Source organism: Triticum aestivum, chromosome 1A, assembly GCF_018294505.1.
Source record: "Triticum aestivum cultivar Chinese Spring chromosome 1A, IWGSC CS RefSeq v2.1, whole genome shotgun sequence".
Lineage (NCBI taxonomy): Eukaryota > Viridiplantae > Streptophyta > Magnoliopsida > Poales > Poaceae > Triticum > Triticum aestivum.
Window position 1 is genome coordinate 291,423,272 of NC_057794.1, and position 15,671 is coordinate 291,438,942.

General features: G+C 45.0%; 1 protein-coding gene across 1 annotated transcript; it reads right to left on the reverse strand.

Annotated features, from left to right (window-relative positions):
• Positions 1-860: 860 nt before the first annotated feature.
• On the reverse strand, positions 861-3,330 carry LOC123182236 (calcium-transporting ATPase 7, plasma membrane-type-like). Its single transcript, XM_044594777.1, has one exon. It carries the CDS (start codon positions 3,200-3,202, stop codon positions 977-979), a length of 2,226 nt encoding a protein of 741 aa, XP_044450712.1. The 5' UTR covers positions 3,203-3,330; the 3' UTR covers positions 861-976.
• Positions 3,331-15,671: the final 12,341 nt, after the last annotated feature.

The following is a 15,671-nucleotide window of genomic DNA, read 5'->3' on the forward strand; positions in this document are numbered from 1 at the left end:
TGTGTGGCTGTATGACTACGTAGTAGACTGCGTATCAATTATTATATGCTACTGTATAAACCATATATGTGTGTAAGGATGCATGTTGACTATATATGAGTACCTATAATACTTAATGATATTGTATGACTAGTGCAGAGTCATCACGTCCTACACACGGTTACATATGAACCCGTTTTTCAAAAATATACTTTTAACGCGTTTTGTAATTGCCAAAAATTCTAAACAAAATTTTATGCATACATGTCCGGAAAAGTATGTCCGTGGCACAAAATTTTGTGAAAAAAAAGTGTTTTTATTTTGTCTCCGTAAAAAAAACAAATTTTAGTGCTTCTAAATAGCGTTTCGCGGCGCAATATTTTGTCTTTTTTGCACAGGCTACAAAAAGAGTTGTTTTTCCATGGAACTTTCTACACACAGAATATGGAGATATTCGTGTGCATCTTTTTTCAGAATTTTTTGACATTTCAAAATGTGTTTTCCAAAATGGGTTCATATGTACTCAGATTCGTCCATGCACTTCCCGACTATTGCATGACTATATATAAGTATCTGGTATTGTGGTCAATAATATTGTTATCTGCCATATGTGAAATTGCAGTTTACTGAAACGGGTAAAAGCAGAAAAAATGTTAAAAGATACAGTGGTAGCATGGGGACAGGAAAAGCGCTAAAGCTGCTTAATAATAGCGTGTGACAGAAGAGCACTACTGATACAGTTACTAATAGTAGCGCTGGATTAGTCCATGCTACTACTATCAGTTAGCTGGAGATTGAGTTAGCTTTAGCGTCGTAGTAGTAGCGCGAGCACCCGCGCTAAAAACTCGTGCCACTACTATGTTTTCCTTAGTAGTGTGCCGTGGTTAAGTGCCGCACGTACACTTTTATATACAGTGCTGCATGGCCATGCACGTGCTATAAGCTGTTGTGATGAGCTCCTGAAGACTGCCGCTGCGCGGATAGTCTAACACGCCCGTTAGAATGCAAGGCGTGTCAAGCTGCCAACCGGCACGGGGATGAACTTGACGGCCCAGCCGACGGTGCACGACCCGGCCGCGACGGCGACGCAGGCACCCCACTGCCACAAGCCGAGCTTCTTGGCGCCGACGAACCTCGTGAGCACCTCCATGGTCACCACCTGGAGCACAAACATGAGGGTGATGATGACGAGGAACATCTTGTTCTTGAGCACCCCGGCGAAGGCGTTCTTCTTCTCGACGCCGCGCACGTTGAACTGGTTGAACACCTGAAAGAGCATGAACACGTTGAAGACAACGGTGCCCTTGTTGTCTTGGGCGGCGAGGTGCTGGAGCACCAGCAGAACGGCGATCTGAAAGCCCGCCTGCGCGATGAGGTTGCGCCACATGGCGTCGCTGATGAGCGGGGCCGTGCGGGCGATGGGCGGGCCGTCCATGAGCGCGTCCGTGGGCGTGTCCGCCGCCAGGGCCAGCGCGCCCAGGGCGCCCATGGCCAGGTTCACCCACAGGAGCTGCACCGAGCTCAGCGGAGCATCACATGCGGTGATGGCCGCCACGAAGTCGACCACGGTGGCCACGATGTTGACGGTGAGGTAGAACTGGATGATCTTCTGGAAATTGTTGTACATGCAGCGGCCTGACTGGATGGCCGTGATCACCTCGTCAGACTTGTCGTTGGTGCCCTCGGCCAGCACGTGGCCCTTCTTCTTCAGCCGCTTCTCCAGCACCAGCTTGTCCAGGGGCCCCGACATCGCAATGACGCGGATCTCGTCCACCCTCTCGACCTGCCGCGCGTGCGGCATGTTCCGGAACTCGGGCCCAGTGATGATGGTGACGTCGCCGGTGTCGTTGCTGGATATGATGCCACACTCCGTGGCGACCGCGCGGCTCGCGGCGATGTCGTCGGCGGTAAGCATCTTCACGGCGACGCCGGCCTTCGCGCAAGCTTCATTTGTGGCCTTCATCTCGTTGTGCGTGAGCCTTCCGGTGCAGATGCAGATGACTGTGACCGACGCCATCGTCTCCAAGGCCGACAGATGGTGCACAAGCGCGTTGTCCTTGAGCACCCGCTTCATGGAGAAGGTGATCATCAGCGCCACCGCGAGCGGGACGCCCTTGTCCAGTAGCGGCAGCTTCCCCGCGGCGCTGCCGGTGAAGTGGCGCGCGGCGAGCACGGTGACGGTGACAACCGTGGCGGCTTGGCCGACCTTGGTGACGGTCGAAATGATACTCTCTACGCGAGTCCGTAGCGGCTCCGGGTGGATGCTCATCGTTGACAGGCTGCTCCAAGGCCCGCCCCATGAGGTGTTGGTGCCGACGGCGGTCACGAGCATCGAGCCGTGGCCGCAGATAACCTTAACGCCGGCGGCGAGGAAGGGGCTGTTCTCGGCGTTGATCTCGATCGCCTGGGGCTCGCCGGTAATGTCCGTCTCGTCCACATGCAGATCGTGTCCATTCAAGAACACCCCGTCCGCCGGCACGGTGTCACCAGTGTGGAGTATGACCACGTCGCCCACGACGACGTCGAATATGAGGACGACGCGCGTCCCGGCGTCGCGGCTGACGGTGATCTTGGCGGAATCGCTGGCGTCGTTGTGGGCCCGCTTGTCCTGATTGTGGGTGCTGTGGGCGGATAGGCCGGAGACGAGGAGCACGGCCAGGAAGATGCCGGCGCCGTCGTAGCAGCCTTCCCTGAGGCGGTGCTCCTTGATGCCGAAGGCGAGGGAGATGACGGAGCAGGCGAGGAGCGCGACGAGGAAAACGTCCCTGTGCGCGTCCCTAAAGTGGATGAAGAAGCCCCTGGGCTTGGACTCGGGGTAGGTGTTCTCGCCGTGTTGGGCCTTGCGGCAGCGCATGTCGTAGACGCGCTCGTCGATGCCCCGCTCCGGGTGGGAATTGAGCAAGGCCGCGATCTCGGCGGCGCCGCCGAGGCGGCGGAAGCTGCACTGACGCTTCTCCTTGACCAGGGACTTGAAGTTGAAGGAGTGGGCGGCCGCGCCGAGGATGTCGATGCGAACGTCCGCGCCGGGGGTCTCGTAGCGGATGTGGGTGGCAGCGTCAGCGTCGGGCTTATTGCCGTCGTTCATGTCGATGGCAACGTAGGAGGCGCTCAGCGGCAGGACGCGGACGGGCGCGAGCCAGCGGAGTAGCGTCCGGACGACGTTCAACGCCTTGCGCCATCGCCGACCCGCCTCCGCAAGCCGGCCTCCCCGTGGGTTCGGCATATCCGGAGAGGTAAAGGATGAGATGGTGATGCTAGTTTTTAAGTATCTTTTTTGATCTGATGATGATGGTGATGCCAGTTCCAGTAGCACCCGTTTAGTTTGTTTCTTCTTTCGGATGGGAGATGGAGATGGTGTTCGTTCGTTGTGGGTTTATTATGTGGCGCGCGCCGTGGTATTTATAAGTGCCTGAGCCCTGAGGAGAACCTCATTAATGATGGTGGTGAGGGAAGCTTCCCGGCGGTTTCCTACGGGGTGCTTTTTGTATCCGTAAGATTTGTTGTCATTTCTGCGGTGCAAGGTGCGGCCAAGCCCTTGTGCCAAATGACGCGTCGATCAACCGGTACCGTACCAGCACAGAGTGCGAGGGGGGGTGGACAGTGGTAGCAAAAGGGGCGGATCCAACGGCCAGATCGAAAACAAATCCATCGATCGACAATCTATTGACCCACTGTGCACACACCGCCGCGATCTATTGACCCGAACACATAGAGTCTTCGTTGTTGCGACAACACACATAGTCGACTCGTGGCTACGCGCGTTGCACGCGGCAACAGCTTTGATATGTACTAGCCCTGCAAGGCAATGCATGTGGCTTGCAAGTGACGCACAACGGCTTTGATATGTAGCCCTGCAGGAGTAGCCGCTAGCCGCTGTCTCGCCAACCTGCGGGGTCGTCCCTGAAAACGCGTGTGGTTTGCAAGTACGCACAAGATGGACTCATGTGTTGGATTATAGATGGGCTTCCCCCATATAAGACAATAATCCATGCTTAATAGGTGCATGGCTCGCAAATGATAGAAATTTTAGTACCAAACTGCTAGTAAAGTCAGAGTGAGACCCTTTATAAGGGCTGCTCTATCACATGCCATTGAAAACTTGGGAGGAGGAGTTGTACACGCGCTTCTACTTCTTCGTCGTCCGCCTCGTCACGATGTGGCACCCGGGTTGTGGAATGAGCCGAAGCTTATTTTTGCCGATGAAGAATGGTTAATTAATCTCGGATTAATTGATACAGTAGTGACACTGTCCAATAGTAGGATCGTAGGCTGTTCGCGCACTCAGTTGTGGGCCTGAGCCCAGACCCATTGGCCAGTGGAGTGAACCCTAACTCAGTTCACTCACTCCCTCTTGCACAAACCTAGCTGTCATCTACTGTTCCTCTCTGTGTGCCGCTTCCGGCGATCCCATCCTCACGACCACGTGCACGGTTGGTCGGGAGAGCAGGTGCCTCCAGAACCCTGTTGTTCGAGATCCTGTCCGGAAGAACGGCAATAAGGTTTTTGGGTAGCGTCTCAACACGACTGCTCCCGATCCTTTCTCGTCTCTGTCAGCCTCTGCTTCCACTACTTCCGCTACATCGGCTCCATGGCTGACGACGAAGCCACCAAGAAGAAGGCCTCGACCGAGCTGAGGCTGCTGCTACCGCCGCCGCGTTGGCCTGGCCAACCGAAGGGTATGACTCGTTCATCTCCTATCTACTCGTTCATGTGCTAGTCGTATATATGATGTTCATAGATGTTTTGGTTCTATGTACTGTACGTGCTCACACGCTTAGTTATCGGTATGAGATGCATACTGTATTTACCATGTTTAATGTTTACTCATGGATTAGATTAGTCAAAAATGTGCTAATATTTCCAACAATCCAAAAATCTTATTTTAGGCACTTTTCGACTCATGGCTTCGCCGCTACACTGAAACCAGAAAAGTTTATCGAAATGCATTTTAAGCGTTGGCAGGCGAGGACCACCTTGTGGCTCACAGTAATGAACGTGTTCTGGTGGTGGTGGTGTGTCTCCCACGGTAACGATTGCTCCTGAACACGAGAATACCTTTAGGGAGGAAACCATCATGTGGGAGCCGTTCTTATTGTGATTGGAGACAAGCTGGTAGACGTGTATCTCCATATGTGTGTTGCCAAAAACTTGTGGGATGCCCTCGAAGCTAAGTTCGGCGCAACTAATGCTGGAAGCGAACTGTATGACATGGAGCAGTTCCATGATTACAGGATGGTTGATAACTGTCATGTATTGGACCAGACTCATGAGATACAATGCATCGCTAAGGAGCTGGAGCTCCTGAAGTGTGAGTTACCGGACAAGTTTGTCACGGGTTGCATTATTGAAAAACTCCCTCCTGGATGGAGGAACTTTCCTACTTCTCTCAAGCACTTGAGACGTGAATTATCTGTTGAGGATGTCATCGGTCATCTAAGTGTTGAGCAGAACTCGAGAGCAAAGGACTATACACATGAAAGGGGCAGAGGGTTCTTCTACTGCCAATGTGGTGCAGAAGAATTTTCACATGTTCAATGGAAAGAACTCTGTCCAATAGAATACTACCTTCAAGAAGAAGGGTAAGAAGAAAGACAAAAAGAGAGATGGCCGCTTCCTGCTTACTTGTGGTTCAGAGGCATACTAGGCAAACAAGTGCCCAAACAAGTACAAGAAGCCAGGACAGGACTCCAAGTCTGTCTATGTCACTCTGAGCAACAATGATGCATCATCTGGGTATGGTAATCTGTTTACCGTACTTTCAGTTTGTCAGTCCACCGATTTGTGGGTTGACACTGGGGCCAATATTCATGTGGGTGCTGATGTGTCTTTGTTTTCTTCTTACGAGGTCGCATGCGATTGTTCTGTCCTGATGGGGAATGGCTCGCATGCTTTTGTTCATGGTGTTAGCATGGTAGATCTGGAGTTTATGTCAAAAAAGATCGTGCAACTGAAGAACGTGCAACATGTCCCCGCCATCAAGAAGAATCTCGTTAGTGGCTCCCTTCTATGTAAAGAAGGGTTTAAGTTAGTATTTGAGTCCAATAAAGTAGTCGTATCTCGATATGGACTATGGATTGTTTGTTGAAAAACATATGATTGTGGTGGTTAAGTCATGAACTAAACTCATTCTAATGTGAACGTATATGAGGTTTGGCATTCACGTCTTTGTCACATTAATTTTGGTTGTATGGCGCGGCTAGCTAACATGGATTTAATCTTGACTTACACTTTAGCCAAAGGCTCTAAGTGTCATGCATGTGTGCAAGCAAAGCAACCACGTAAGCCTCACAAGCCTGCGAAGGAGAGACACCTAGCACCACTAGAGCTTATACATCCAGATCTGTGCGAGATGAATGGTGTGTTGACTAAAAGTGGAAAGAAATATTTCATGACGTTGATGGATGATTCCACTAGATTCTACTATGTGTATTTCTTAAACACTAAGGATGAGGCCCTACACCACTTTAAAATCTATAAGGCAGAAGTTGAGAACAAACTTGAGAAGAAAATAAAACGAGTCCAGTCTGATCATGGTGGAGAGTACTTTTCTAATGAGTTTGACTTATTCTGTGCGGAACATGGTATTATTCATGAGAGGACGCCTCCCTATTCACCCTAGTCAAACGAGGTTGCCGAACGAAAGAACCCTACTCTAACAGATTTGGTTAATGCCATGTTAAATACATCGGGTTTATCCAAGGCATGGTGGGGGGAGGCTGTATTGACATCATGTCATGTCCTGAATAAAGTTCCCGCGAAGGATAATGAGACTACTCCCTATGAGAAATTGAAAAAGAAAATAACTATACTCTCTTACTTGCGCACTTGGGGCTGTTTAGCGAAAGTCAATGTGTCCATCCCCAAAAAGCATAAGCTTGGTCCAAAAACCGTGGATTGCGTTAATTTGGGCTACGCTAAGAATAACATTGGCTATAGATTTCTACGAGTGAAATCTGAGGTACCTGACCAGAAAGTCGGTACAATTATAGAGTCTAAGGATGCTACATTCTTTGATGATATTTCCCCATGAGAGATTTGCAAAGCACTTCTAGACTGGAATCTTATGAGACTCCCGAACCTGCCATTCCGGTGGAATATTATGAACACAAAAGTGATGAAAGTTTCACGGAGGATGACGAGGAAGCTCCTATTAGGAGCAAGAGACACGAGACTGCAAAGTTTTGTGGTGATGATTTCCTTGTGTACCTCGTGGATGACAAAACTCCCAGTTCCATTTCAGAAACTTATGCATCTCCGGATGCTGACTACTTCAAGGATGCGATCCGTAGAGAGATGAATCCCATCTTCGATAATGGGACATGGGAGATCGCTGATTGTCCTTATGGTAGCATAATAATGTACCTGCCTGAACGAATATCAAACAAAGAAGGTGCAGCCAAGGTAATAATCTCATAGGTGCCCTGGATGAATACTAAATTATAGCGAAGTCGTTTGTGCCTATCGTTATTAATAAAATGATGCGCTACCATACTAGCATAGTCTAAGTATTTGGTAGTTAGCCACATCTCCTCCTCCTCATCATCATGCCTAATAGGAATCTCAAAAGTGTTTAGTGAGGCAAGAGGCATAAACACCACCGAAAATACTACCCTTCGAACGATCTGTGTGTAACCGCCGAGCAACAATGGCACTCGGACTAAAAGTTCTATCAACATATAAAGCATGGTGCAAAGTAGCAAGGTCTGGTGCACTGAGAGTTCCACTCTCCCGAGGACCAGTCAAACATCTCCCGGCAAATAATGCATAGTAACGTAAAACAGGAAAATGTAAACTAGCCACTCTCCCTTTCGACACTCCTCTCTCCTCCCCCACAGTAGTTTCAGCGATGAAATCCTCCATGTCTCTAGGATGTGGCTCACTGATACGGCCCTCATAAGGTATTTTGCAAACATTGCAAAAATCATATAATGTCATTTCCTTAGGCTCATCATACAAGTGGAACTATCATGGGTGGTTCCTTCCTAGGATAAAAGCAAAAAAATTGCATGAGGGTATTAGTGAGTAGGAGGTATTGGTCGCACTTATCTTGGAGGAAGGGGACGACGCTGACATTGTCCGTCAAATAATAGAAATCATCATAAATTCCCGCCTCCTTCAATAATGTATCACTTGGCCATTCACAAGGCTGAACCTCTGCCGCTCGCAGAAGATTATACTTGGGCCTCTCCTCCGGAGTCTCCTCTGAAGTTTCCTCCGAATAACGGCTTGATGAGCCCCTTAACCACCTCCTCATGGTTTTTCTTTTCTCTAAAATTTTCTGAATTTTTTAGTGAATCAAAATAAAAGTGAACAAAACTCAACAAAATTGATAGCAACTACTCCCACAAGGGCCTAGAGGCTATATCATGCAACAAAACTACTTTGAACCATATAAATTTGACATGCAAGCTAAAAAATGGTCACCACAGCAGCAAAAATCTGCAATGTATAAATCGCTACAACAGAAACTAATTGGACCATTGGAGGAGTCACATACCGATGAACAATCCCCCAAAACAGTTTTGGAAATGGAGTTCCGAGCAAGGAGATCGAAAATGGCAGCAAGATGAACGAGAACACGAGTTTGAGCAAGGGTGTGATTTTTTCTGGAGGAAGACAAAGTGGACGGGTGGCTGGGATAAGTGAGGGGACCTACGTGGGCCCCACAAGCCTGCTAGGTGTGCCCTTTGAGCTTGTGGCTCACAGGTGCACCCCCTGGGTGTGTTTAGTGCCAATTTTTTTTCAAATATTCTAGAAAAAATCATATAAAACTTCGAGGGCATTTGGATAACTTTTATTTTTTGGTCATTTTTTATTGCACGGATAATTCAGAAAACAGTAAAATAATAGTATTTCTACTTTATTAATTCTAAATAACATAAAGTAAAAAAGTGGGTACAGAAAGTTGTGTTTACTAAATTAATCCATCACATGCCCATAAAAAAGAATCTACTAATAAGGTTGATCAAGTCTTATTAACAAACTTGTTCAGAATGACATGAAACCGGAGAATCTTCTTGCAACACTAGGTTACCTCAACGGCGACATGCATGTCCCCAACAATAAGAATACCATATTTCTTTTTGATAGTAGGAATAGAGAATTCAAAACCTCCAATAGAAATTGTTGAATTTTTTCCAATAGAGTTGATACTACTCACTCGAGGTTGTTTCTTAGGAAAGTGTACTATATGCTCATTACCATAAACATGAAAAGCGACATTGCCTTTATTGCAATCAATAACAGCCCCTGCAGTATTCAAAAAGGGTCTACCAAGGATGATCGACATACTATCGTCCTCGGGTATATCAAGAATAACAAAGTCCGTTAAGATAGTAACATTGGCAACCACGACAGGTACATCCTCACAAATACCGATGGGTATAGCAGTTGATTTATCGACCATTTGCAAAGAGATTTCAGTTGGTGTCAGCTTATTCAATTCAATTCTACGATATAAAGAGAAGGGCATAACACTAACACCGGCTCCTAGATCACATAAAGCAGTTTTAATATAGTTTCTTTTAATGGAGCATGGTATAGTTGGTATTCCTGGGTCTCCTAGTTTCTTTGGTATTCCACCCTTAAATGTATAATTAGCAAGCATGGTGGAAATTTCAGCTTCCTGTATCTTTCTTTTATTTGTAACAATATCTTTCATATACTTAGCATAAGGAGACATTTTCAAAGCTTGATGTCTACTATGCAACATTCTTCTTGTAGACTCGTGTTGGGCCTCCAAGCGCAAATTTTTGTAGGACAATAGCATTTTTCCTCAAGTGGATGACCTAAGGTTTATCAATCCGTGGGAGGCGTAGGATGAAGATGGTCTCTCTCAAACAACCCTGCAACCAAATAACAAAGAGTCTCTTATGTCCCCAACACACCCAATACAATGGTAAATTGTATAGGTGCACTAGTTCGGCGAAGAGATGGTGATACAAGCGTAATATGGATGGTAGATATAGGTTTTGTAATATGAAAATATGAAAACAACAAGGTAACTAGTAAAAAAGTGAGCGTAAACGGCGTTGCAATCCTTGGATACAAGGCCTAGGGTTCATAATTTCACTAGTGCAAGTTCTCTCAACAATGATAACATAATTAAATCATATGGAAATCCCTCAACGTGCGACAAAAGTCACTCCAAAGTTCCTATCGCGGAGAACATATGATGAAATTGCTTGTAGGGTACGAAACCACCTCAAAGTTATTCTTTCTGATCAATCCATTGAGCTATTCCTATAAGTGTCACAAACAACCCTAGAGTTCGTAGTAAAATAACACCATATGATACACATCAATCAACCCTAATGTCACCTAGATACTCCAATGTCACCACAAGTGTTTGTGGGTCAATTATACGATATGCATCAAACAACTTCAGATTCATAATATTCAATCCAACACAAAGAACCTCAAAGAGCGCCCCAAGATTCCTACTGGAGAAACAAGGACGAAAACATGCATCAACCCCTATGCATAAATTACCCCAATGTCACCTCGAGAATCCGTGAGTTGAGTTCCAAAACATACATCAAGTGAATCAATAGAACACCCCATTGTCACCACGGGTATCCCACGCAAGATGCACATCAAGTGTTCTCAAATCCATAATAGTATTCAATCCTATAATAGTGAAACCTCAAAGGTAAAACTCAATTCATCACAAGAAGGTAGAGGGGGAGAAACACCATATGATTCAACTATAGTAACAAAGCTCGCGATACATCAAGATCGTGCCAAATCAAGAACACAAGAGAGACATAGATCAAACAAATAGCTACTGGTACATACCCTCAGCCCCGAGGGTGAACTACTCTCTCCTCGTCATGGAGATCGCCGGGATGATGAAGATGGCCACCGGTGATGGTTTCCCCCTCCGGTAGGGTGCCAAAATGGGCTCCCGATTAGTTTTTCATGGCTATAGAGGCTTGGGGTGGTGGAACTCCCGATCTAGGTTTCTTTTCAGGGCTTTTGGTATTTATAGGAATTTTTGGCGTCGGTCTCACGTCAAGGGGTCCACGAGGCAATGACAAGATAGTTGGCGCGCCCTCCACCCTTGTCATTGCCTCGGGATTCTTCTGGCCCAACTCTTGTGCTTCGGGGGTCTCTTTTGGTCCATAAAAATTCACCATCAATTTCCAGCCCATTCCGAGAACTTTTATTTCTGCACAAAAAACGACACCACGGCAGTTCTACTGAAAACAACGTCAGTCCGGGTTAGTTCTAATCAAACCATACCAAAATCATATAAAATTGTTCTAAACATGGCATGAATACTTCATAAATTATAGATAGGTTGGAGACGTATCAGCATCCCCAAGCTTAATTCCTGCTCGTCCTCGATTAGGTAAATGATAAAAGAAATAATTTATGAAGTGTGAATGCTAGCAAGTGGATAAGTTTGATCAATGATAATTTTAATCACTTTTCCTAGCATTGTTATATATCATAAACAGAAGCTCATCTCATAAAACTTCTCATGATCAAGTAGCAAGCTATTCACATGTTAAAGCATAGATCATAAACTTTCTTGAAAACTAACAAACTAGGTTCTCAGTCATCAAACAATTGCAATTCATCTTATTTTTAGGAAGGGTCTATGTAAGAGCTTTGATTTAGCAAATCTCACATACTAAACTATCATATAGTCTTACATGATTGCTACCACTCAAAGCATATTTTTAGAACAAATAGCATCCATTGAACATAGAGAAAGATAGGGGCTTAGTGTTTCGCCTCCCAACTTATTTATCATATAGATAATTGTCAACAATAATAATTCATGATCAAATATATTTGAATGGCCATATATGCTTAGATCTTTCCCCGTCAACTTATTTATATGGCCATGATGCTTGCCAACTAAAGAGAAGGTTGGAATGAGAAGGAATACTACTGACTCTTGCATAAAAGTAAAAGATACACTACAGGAATCAGGCACTTTGTCGTCTGCCATGGTTGATGGCAAAGGCATGCCTGGTGCTACCTCTTGAGCTTGCGTTGGTTTTTCCCTTGAAGAGGAAAGGATGGTGCAACAAAGTAGCATAAGTATTTCCCTCAGTTTTGAGAACCAAGATATCAATCCAGTATGAGACAACGTGACAAGCCACCGAATACCTGCACAAACAAACACCAACTTGCAACCAACGCGACAAAGGGGTTGTCAATCCCTTCACGGTTATTCGCAAAGTGAGATCTGATAGAGATGGATAAGCGATAAAGTAATATTTTTGGTATTTTTGGTTTATGGAACGAAAAGTGAAAGATTGCAAAAGAAAGTAAATAGGAAACTAGAATTGTAGATCAGAAACTTATATGATGGAAAATAGACCCGGGGGCCATAGGTTTCTCTAGAGGCTTCTCTCAAGAAAGGAATTATTATAGTGGGTGAACAAATTACTTCCGAGCAATTGATAGAAAAGCGCAAAGTTATGATGATATCTAAGGCAATGAACATGAATATAGGCATCATGTCCGTGTCAAGTAGACCAAAATTATTCTGCATCTACTACTATTACTCCACACATCGATCGACTCCTGCCTGCATCTAGAGTATTAAGTTCATAAGAACCGAGTAACGCATTAAGTAAGATGACATGATGTAGCGGGATTAACTCAAGAAATATGATGAAAACCCCATATTGTTATCCTCGATGGCAACAATACAATATGTGTCGGTTCCCCTTCTGTCACTAGGATCGAGCACCACAAGATTGAACCCAAAGCTTAGCACTTCTCCCATTGCAAGAAAAACCAATCTAGTTGGCCAAACCAAATCGATAGTTCGAAGAGACTTGCAAAGATATCAAATCATGCATATAAGAATTCAGAGGAGATTCAAATAATATTCATAGATAAGCTTATCACAAATCCACAATTCATCGGATCTTGACAAACACACCGCAAAAGAGTGTTACATCGAATAGATCTCCAAGAACATCGAGGAGAACATGGTATTGAGAATCAAAGAGAGAGAGAGAGAAAAGCCATCTAGCTACTAGCTATGGACATGTAGGTCTGTGGTAAAATACTCATGCTTCATCGGAGAGGCAATGGTGTTGATGTAGAAGCCCTCCGTGATCGAATCCCCCTCCGACAGGATGTCGGAAAAGGCCCCTAGATGGGATCTCACAAGTACAGAAGGATGCGGCGGTGGAAAAGTGGTTTCATGGCTCCCCGGAAGTTTTTGGGGTATAAGAGTATATATCGGAGGAAGATCTAGGTCGGTAGGCCACCAAGGGGCCCACAAGGTTGGGGGGCGCGCCCCACCCCACTGGGCGCGCCCTCCACCCTTGTGGTCACCTCGTGGCTCTTCCAACTTGCACTCCAAGTCTCCTGGGTGTCTTCTGGTCCAAGAAAGATCATCGTGAAAGTTTTATTCCATTTGGACTTCGTTTGGTATTCCTTTTCTACGAAACTGTAAAACAAGGAAAAAACAGAAACTGGCACTGAGCTCTATGTTAATAGGTTAGTCCCAAAAATCATGTAAAATAGCATATAAATGCATATAAAACATCCAAAACATATAATATAATAGCATGGAACAATCAAAAATTATAGATACGTTGGAGACGTATCAAGCATCCCCAAGCTTAATTCATGCTCGTCCTCGAGTAGGTAAATGACAAAAACAGATTTTTTGATGTGGAATGCTACCGAACATATTTATCCATGTAATTCCGTTTATTGTGGCATGAATGTTCAGATCCGTAAGATTCGAAAGAAAAGTTTAATATTGACATAAAAACAATAATACTTCAAGCATACTAACAAATAATTATGTCTTCTCGAAATAACATGGCCAAAGAAAGCTTATCCCTACAAAATCGTATAGTCTGGCTATGCTCCATCTTCATCACATAAAATATTTAAATCATGCACAACCCCGATGACAAGCCAAGCAATTGTTTCATACTTTTGACGTTCTCAAAAAATTTCAACTTTCACGCAATACATGCGCGTGAGCCATGGACATAGCACTATAGGTGGAATAGAGGGTGGTTTTGGAGAAGACAAAAGGAAGGAGATAGTCTCACATCAACTAGGCGTATCAACGGGCTATGGAGATGCCCATCAATAGATATCAATGTGAGCGAGTAGGGATTGCCATGCAATGGATGCACTAGAGATATAAGTTTATGAAAGCTTAAAAAAGAAAACTAAGTGGGTGTGCATCCAACTCACTTGCTCACGAAGACCTAGGGCATTTTGAGGAAACCCGTCATTGGAATATACAAGCCAAGTTCTATAATGAAAATTCCCACTAGTATATGAAAGTGATATCATAGGACACTCTATCATGAAGATCATGGTGCTACTTTGAAGCACAAGTGTGGTAAAAGGATAGTAGCATTGCCCCTTCTCTCTTTTCTCTCATTTTTTTATTTGGGCCTTCTCTCATTTTTTGGCCACTTTTTTTTCGTCTGGAGTCTCATCCTGACTTATGGGGGAATAATAGTCTCCATCATCCTTTCCTCACATGGTACAATGCTCTAATAATGAAGATCATCACACTTTTATTTACTTACAACTCAAAGATTACAACCCGATACTTAGAACAAAATATGACTCTATGTAAATGCCTCCGGCGGTGTACAGGGATGTATAATGAATCAAGAGCGACATCTATAAAAATGATGAACGATGGCTTTGCCACAAATACAATGTCAACTACATGATCATGCAAAGCAATATGACAATGATGGAGCGTGTCATAATAAATGGAATGGTGGAAATTGCATGGCAATATATCTCGGAATGGCTATGGAAATGCCATAATAGATAGGTATGGTGGCTGTTTTGAGGAAGGTATATGGTTGGTTTATGGTACTGATACGTCTCCAACGTATCTATAATTTTTTATTATTCCATGCTGTTATATTATCAATCTTGGATGTTTTATGATCATTTTATATCATTTTTGGTACTAATCTATTGACATAGTGCCAAGTGCCAGTTGCTGTTTTCTGCATGTTTTTTACATTGCAGGAAATCAATATGAAACAGAGTCCAAATGCAACAAAACTTTATGGAGATTGTTTTGGACTAGAAGACACCTAATGAGCCAAGGCTGTGCCTGGGGGTGCTCCAAGGAGAGCACAACCCACCAGGGCACGCCAGGAGGCCCAGGCGCGCCCTGGTGGGTTGTGCCCACCTCGGGTGCCCCCGAACCGCCTCTTTGCTCTATAAATACCCCAATATTGCAGAAACCCTAGGGGAGTTGATGAAAATAAATTCCAGCCGCCACAGAGTCCAGAATCACCAGATCCAATCTAGACACCATCATGGATGGGGTTCACCACCTCCATTAGTTCCTCTCGGATGATGCATGAGTAGTTCTTTGTAGACCTTCGGGTCTGTAGTTAGTAGCTAGATGGCTTCCTCTCTCTCATTTGATTCTCAATACAATGGTCTCTTGGAGATCCATATGATGTAACTCTTTTTGCGCTGTGTTTGTTGTGATCAGATGAACTTTGAGTTTATGATCAGACCTATCTTTTTAAATCCATGAAAGTATTTGAGTTTCTTTGATCTCTTTTATGCATGATTGCTTATAGCCTCGTATTTCTTCTCCAATATTTGGGTTTTGTTTGGCCAACTTGATCTATTTATCTTGCAATGGGAAGAGGTGCTTTGTAGTGGGTTCGATCTTACGGTGCTTGATCCCAGTGATAGAAGGGGAACCG